The 7115-nt window shown below is 40.6% G+C and overlaps 1 protein-coding gene and 1 pseudogene across 1 annotated transcript; one reads left to right on the top strand and one right to left on the bottom strand.

Annotated features, from left to right (window-relative positions):
* The first annotated feature begins 1339 nt into the window (after nt 1–1339).
* Nucleotides 1340–3653, top strand: LOC138009663 (uncharacterized). Its single transcript, XM_068856708.1, has one exon. It carries the CDS (start codon nt 1340–1342, stop codon nt 2873–2875), a length of 1536 nt encoding a protein of 511 aa, XP_068712809.1. The 3' UTR covers nt 2876–3653.
* A 296-nt stretch (nt 3654–3949) lies between these two features.
* On the bottom strand, nt 3950–6813 carry LOC138009662 (uncharacterized; annotated as a pseudogene).
* Between the last annotated feature and the right edge of the window lie 302 nt (nt 6814–7115).

Below are 7115 nucleotides of genomic sequence, written 5' to 3'. Positions count from 1 at the left end.
AGTAAGATTTATTGTTCACAAGAATCCCACACAAAAGTTTGATTAAGTAATATACTTCACTGCAGTTAAAATATATAAAATTTCATGTATTCACTTCCACACTGTAACTAACTGACACAAGATGTTTATCACAAGTACTCTCTATTCTACGATAAAGATGCGTCCTTGGTAAATTTTAGCAAATTGTAAGACAGAATTTCAGAACAGAAACAAATGTTTATATCAAATCACAGGATTTTTTTCTCTTTTTATCTCAGACCTCAATGCCAATATGATAACCACTAGCATACCTCATATCCTCGTCCAATGAGAAGTTCACCGTCATAACGAAGGTGGTGAGGGGAACCTCGTTTCCACTCCCTTTGGTCTGTTTTCCGCCGCCTTGGAAGGTGGAAACAAGGACTTTCTTGACTGTTTTGGGGTGGGCGGGATCATCCCAGTAAACGGGGAACGTACTCTTAATCAGCTCGGTGGCCACCGACTCGCCCGAAGACTGAGACACCAGTGTTCCTCCTAGAAGTTTGTGGATCAGTTGTAAGCAGGTTGACTTTCCACTGCCAGTCTCACCAATAGCCATGGGAGCTGGGCAGGAATCTGTATTAGCGGGATAATCATATCAAAAGTTACTTTAAAATGCATAGCGTACATGTTTGCCATGCCTTTTTTTCCCTTTCTTGGTGAAAGACGTACTCCTTAGCTACATTTGTGAAATAGGAGACGGGTACAAACGGGCTATTGGAGCGCTACGTGCTATGGAAAACAAAACGTCGCCTCGGTGCAACATTGGCAAGTGGGTACATTTTTCCATTTGTAATCGTGACCTCGGTTAACTTAAATGATATGCGGCGTTTGCCCTCGCTCCTACTCATAGGGGTACATACGGCGTTTTCTTTGTCTATGATGAGCTCTCCGCGAAACAAATTGAAAAAAAAAATGGAAATTAGCCTCGTTATACCACATGAAAGGTGTTATAAAGTTCAATAGCTCATTTTCTTACATTGTTTCGAAAAAATGTCAATTTACGTGACATCAGTTTACTCATTTGCTATGTCACGCAATGTGCTAACGAGCATACTTACCGACGACAGAAAGAACCTTTTGGTAATGAAATGCAGACAGCGACCCGGCCAAAAGCATTAAAAAGTTTGGTCCCATAAAGTCACGGGCAGATTCCATGAATGTTGATCAGTCAAAGTGTTCCAGGGGTATTGAAAGTGGCACCGGTACTACTTTTGTGTATAGTGTCTGTGCGGTCACATGATTATGACGTAGGTGAAAAGTTGCTTCCGCCATATTGGAGGAGTGAAATCTGTCACGCGACTCCTTGCGTCGTGTAGCGATGCCTTCGTTTTGTCTAATCGTTGGATGTTCCAACGATAAAAAGAGACGTCCAGACCTTAGTTTTTGTAGGGTGCCTAAAGTTATTACTAGTCATGGCGAGGAGACGGAAATTTTGTCGAATGAAGGGCGAACTAGATGGTTAGCGGCCATAAGTCGTGATGACTTGACGGAAAGCAAGCTTGAGAACGACCGTGTTTGTGGAATTCATTTTCACTCTGGAAAAGCAGCTTCCCTCTGGGATAAATTCAATCTAGACTGGGTGCCTAGCTTGCATTTGGGCCACAGCAAGTTAAAGAGTTCAGACCAACAAGAGAAACAACAAGAAAGAGCCCAGAGAATAAGGGAAAGACGTAAACGCGAGAGGGAGCGTGAAGAACAGGATCAGGCTGTTAAAGGAAAAATGTCCAGGGAAGATGAACCAGAAGCCCATGGCGATAGAATCAGGGATATGTCTTTTGCGGCTCAAGATGAAGAAGATTTGGCAAAGGTTCCAGAGGAGGAGGAAGAGGGGAACAACATGGCCACGCAATCTGAGCCAAGCGAACTCACGCAATCACGGTCAACGCAAACCGAGCAGTGTGATTACATGTTTCGAACGCCTAAACCTTGGATGCCAGAAAAATCGACTGTATTTGAACAGGAATTTTTTGAGGGAGATGATGGTAAAGTTCGCTTTTACACTGGGTTACCCTCGAGGGAAGTTTTAATGAAAACATTCTCCTTTGTATCTCCACATGTCAACAGACGCTCCCTGTCATTGAGTAAATTTCAGGAGTTTGTTCTGGTGTTGATAAAACTACGGCTGGCCGTCCCACACCAAGATCTTGCTTATCGTTTTGGTGTTTCTAGAACTGTTGTTTCTCGCATTATTGTCACCTGGTTAACTGTCATGGATGTTCGTTTATCTCCTTTAATTTCCTGGCCAAGTCGGGAACAGCTTCAAAGAACAATGCCAAAATGTTTCATTGATTCTTTTGGTCTAAAGACAAGTGTGATCATTGACTGTTTCGAGATATTTATTGATAGGCCATCCAATCTGTTAGCAAGAGCACAGACCTTTTCGAACTACAAACACCATAACACTGCAAAAGTGTTAATTGGGATAACACCACAGGGAACAATATCATTTGTAAGCGAGGCCTGGGGGAGCCGCACATCGGACAAATTTCTTACAGAGAACTGTGGCTTTTTAAAAAATTTACTTCCTGGGGATCTTGTCCTTGCAGACAGAGGTTTCACTGTCCACGAGCAGGTGTGGTTTCACCAGGCAGAACTGAACGTCCCTGCATTTACCAGGGGCAAACAACAGCTGGATCCAGTTGATGTAGAAAAGACACGTAAAATCGCCAATGTCAGAATTCACGTGGAGAGAGTTATTGGAATTCTGAGACAAAAGTACACAATCTTACAAAGTACTCTGTCAACTGACTACTTAGCATGTGAGGACAAGAGCAAAGCCCCACTGATTGACAAGATAATTCGAGTTTGTGCTGCCCTTGTTAACCTCTGTCCTCCTATTGTGAGTTTTGATTGATTTCTTTAATAGGTAATAACTCATCAAGTTGTCTGAATTAGCCATACGTCTTGCCTGAGCCCCAGTCCATTTACAGTACACCTAAATACTTAGCCAAGAAGTGTAGCAAGCTTGTTAAATAGAATTGTAGTTGTTGTTACTTAAGCCTGAAAAGTGATATGCATGAAAAAAGGGTGATTAAAAACACTGCAGCTCTATGGGGAGTCACCTGCAAATCCATTCAAGCAAGATGAGTTTCAGGGCCCAGTTGTTTGAATGCCAGTTAGCACTAACCCGGGGTTAAATTCTAACCCCAGTTTATTTTTCTTTTATTCAAAAGGATTTTCTCAGGTTATTTTCTCTGTTCTTTTCAAGAGCATCTAATCATCTACTTGTTGACAAAAACAATTAAACTGAATTTACTTTTTAAGCTTTAATGTCTGTGTTTCGCACTAACCCTGGGTTATCTTAACTCAGCTTCGAACAACCCGGCCCATGTGACCAACCTTGACTGTAAACTCACGACTTAATGGTTGAAAAGAATAAGGATTATCGAGAAAATGTAAACATTTCTTACGTGGTAATGATTCACCCTTGTCACAAGCTTCAGCAGGTTTTTATTGTATAATTTTAATAATGTAGCTTTCTTTCATACAAATATATATATTGCAAGGTTCATATTAGCCTCCCACACAGATATTTGACACTGTTTCGATCAAATTTTCTGATCCTGTAGAGAATAATGGTGAGCCTTAGTAATAAATGATATTTTTATCCATGGATAAGGGTCCTCCTTTAATATCTAACACTGGGTTGGAGAGGCAGTAAATAATTACAACAATATTTCTAGCTCTTTGGAATGAAGCCTCAAGTGCCTCCTGATGAACTGCTAGATTCTCCTTCCAATTTGTCTTGTTTTATGCTTAATAATCAAAGGGAGAATTTAGTACATGTATTAATATCAGGCGTCATTTGTAATTGGGGCCTTATTCCACACATCCCTTTAGTACAGAATGAAAAAATGCCTCTCAAGATAACTGGGTCCTTTCTTTCTACCTTAAAATAAGTTCTCTACTGGGATTTACCGGTAATCTTTTAAATATCAATGGTTGGAAAAAGTTCCATTCTATTGGACCTCAAACATCTTGAAAGGTGAGGACGCATCTTCGGGATATCAAATTGAATACTCAAGGGCTCTTGCATAAAAACAAGGCTCGTAGCAAATGCTATAGCAAATACCCCACAGTCAGATCCATTTAGTTGCTGCTGAATAGGGACAACATTAATTCCCCTGAATTCCTGTCCGAGTAGACTTCTTGCCTGTTCCTCAATGTCGTCACAGACAACATCATGAAAAAAACTGTCATATAAATTAACATGGCCACTGGAGCAACCAATGGAACTTAAACATACCCAGTGGTTACCTCCAGTGTTAAAAGTCTGTATGAATTCACCACTGATAATGTCAAAGGCTCTTATTGGACCAAGTGTTGGCCTTTGAAATCCTTCAATGTTCGGATTTAACTGTTTGAGGTAGATTTGTGCCTGGTGGATTATAGAACAGTCTAACCAGCCATGTGTATCCTCTATCAATGCAAATTCTCTATCAGTCAGATTCCCTAGTGAACCTGTCTTATTAACATTTGTGTTGACAGTTTCTTTGACAAACAAAACATCACTATCCTGTTGGGTGTTTGCACCAATGTTGATTGGTGTTGCAGGTGAATCTGCCTTCAAATCATTATCACTTTGGGAGCTTGAATCATTAATAATAGGGGCTGACATTACATTATCGGGTGTTCCAGCCAGTTCTTCGACCAAATCAGAATCCCCTTGAGCTGGTGTTGATGGTCTACTTTTAGGTACTGTAATCTTACAGTTATAGCAAAGCCAGGTTGTTCTTGCATTGCTTGGATAACGTTTGTAAGACATGCATGACAGATGAAAAAATTTACCATTTGGGCACTGTTCATTATGACATTTCAGCAGTTTATCATTTGCCTGTGCTTTTTTTTGACATGTGCAGATACTTGCAAGTTTTGTTGCCTCACTTAGGAACTGATCCTTCATTTCAGGCAATTTCTTGCTTTTTGCCCTGGTAAATTGAGGCAACTTTCTACAATGAGGGCAGTACCATATTTTTGGAACTGTTACATTCTTGATACCCAAACAGGATGGATGAAATCTGGATATTTTGCATGTGTGGTTGGCACATGTTATCGGTGCTTCACTAGTTGTTTCCCTGCAGTAACAGTCACCAGGTTTTGCGACTTCTTCTGGGGAAAGCTGGGCTTTTAAATCCATCTTTCGGGTATACCATCTTCCCAATATTTCTGGTAATATGCAAATTCTCCAGAAAGTTGCTAGTTTGGGAATTTGTGTTTCCCAGTGTTTCATGTCTGGAGCAAGTCTTTCCAAGAAAAATTTTGATGTTTGCCCATCTGAGGCAAACACAATAAAATCTAAATATCCTCTCCCACTTGTATGGATTTGTTGTTGTGCTTGGTAATAATAGTCATGATCTCTTTTGAGTTGGAGACAAGATTCATTTTTCTGCAAACAGGAAGATTTCTTTTGCACATAGCTGTCAAAGTCAACTCCATCTATGCAGTAAGGGCACTTGACTTCGCCACATCCCTGTCCACAGCAATCACATTCACAGAGAAAATCTGGAGTGGCATGTAAAAATTGGTACTTCTTGTTTATAATTGTTCCACATTTAGTTACAACAAAGTTAGCATGAGTTTTTCGCATTATTTTTTCATATTCTGCGATGGCAATATCCTCATGTTTGCATCCATGTCTTGTGGCTGCTGTGGAAAAGCGAAAAATATCTGGATAACAAATAGCTTTGACCAGAGACTGGGAGGGCTGTGAAGGATCTGTATGACTGGCTGCACGGCATTTGGAAGCCCCCACTCTTCCAGCCCTGTGTCTAAAAAAAGCACTTCCTTTGGCCTGATCCACAGTTTCCCTTTCGATTGACTTAATATCTTCATCAGATAGGTTCAATTGTACTTTATTACACTCCTTTAGAAGATCAGTATATGAAAGCTCTAGATACTTGGTATCAAACAAGTCTGTCACCGCCTTAATGTTTCTAGTACTTGAAATAAATGAATCAGCAAATGGGTGAATTAAACTTAAACACACTGGTTTAATTTTGCATTCACTCAAAGAGTGATAAAAAGCATCCATTTCTTCAGCAGAAGGTTCTAGTGATGATGACATTTTCACTTCTGGACGTTTAGGTGTGGAAGTGTGAGATGGTGGACTTGAATAAACAGCAGGGAAAGCAACCGTTTCAATGGACTTATCGAGGTCGGCTTTTAGTTTCTTTGCAGAAGAAAAGTTAATTTCTTTGATCCTTGCGTAGTCAACTTGCTTAACTGTGGTAGGTAACAGCCAAGTACATTTTACTTGGGTGCAGGCAAGCGTCCCATTTAATCTCGTCCACACTTCAATATAAAAAAGAACACTTGCGATATGAGAACAGCATTCTCCCAGCCCGGCCATACACCCAGCACAGTGAGCTGAAAGAACAGTCCTTCTTTGGTTGATATTATCCACAATGGCACGTGCGGATCATTCATTCGTTGGGAATGTCTTACTTTTGCAAGAACCACGTATTTATCTCGCAATGTTTGTCCAAGAACACTTGTAATAAAGCCGGACATCATATGGTTGTACGCAAGGAGACTTCTGAAATTTTTAAACTGCTCCTTTGTATAAAAACTCGTATCGAGCACTAGATATGACAGAAGATCGCACGACTCAACTGGAGGAAGACATTCCGGAGTAAAGTTTTCTTGCGGAATAAGGAAAGGGTCGATACCAATGGCCCCTATTTTCTCCACATATCTTCTCCTTATGTTACCCTGTAATGACTCGCCATAGGCAGACAGAATAAACTTGGAATTTGTCTCGCTCTCAGAAGGACACGCTTCAGTTGCCGCCATTATAAATAAAACATTACTCCTCCAAGATGGCGGCGCCTCGTTTTCGGAATTTTTGTGACGTCACGCGAACAGACACTATTCCCTTAGTAGGCTCTTCTCGCTTGACGACAACAGTCCTTGTAAGTACGGTGTCATCAAGATGTATGTCTGTTCCTCCACCGGGATAAGCACTCCATGTCTATCCAACTACAAAATAAAAATTATGTGCCGTGAAACCTTCAATGTTTAGTTTAAGATAGGAAATTTGAATGGTAGTAATGGCACATTTTGGTCTTGGGTGAGGTTTTGAAGTTAATTTGTGA

This window comes from Montipora foliosa, chromosome 7 (genome assembly GCF_036669935.1).
Source record: "Montipora foliosa isolate CH-2021 chromosome 7, ASM3666993v2, whole genome shotgun sequence".
Classification (NCBI taxonomy): Eukaryota; Metazoa; Cnidaria; class Anthozoa; order Scleractinia; family Acroporidae; genus Montipora; species Montipora foliosa.
Note: the sequence above shows the minus strand (reverse complement) of the source record. Positions and strands in the feature narration are given on the sequence as shown.

Bases quoted from the DNA above. Each gene is read 5' to 3' on its own strand.
- LOC138009663 (XM_068856708.1), top strand. From the start codon at position 1,340: ATGCCTTCGTTTTGTCTAATCGTTGGATGTTCCAACGATAAAAAGAGA.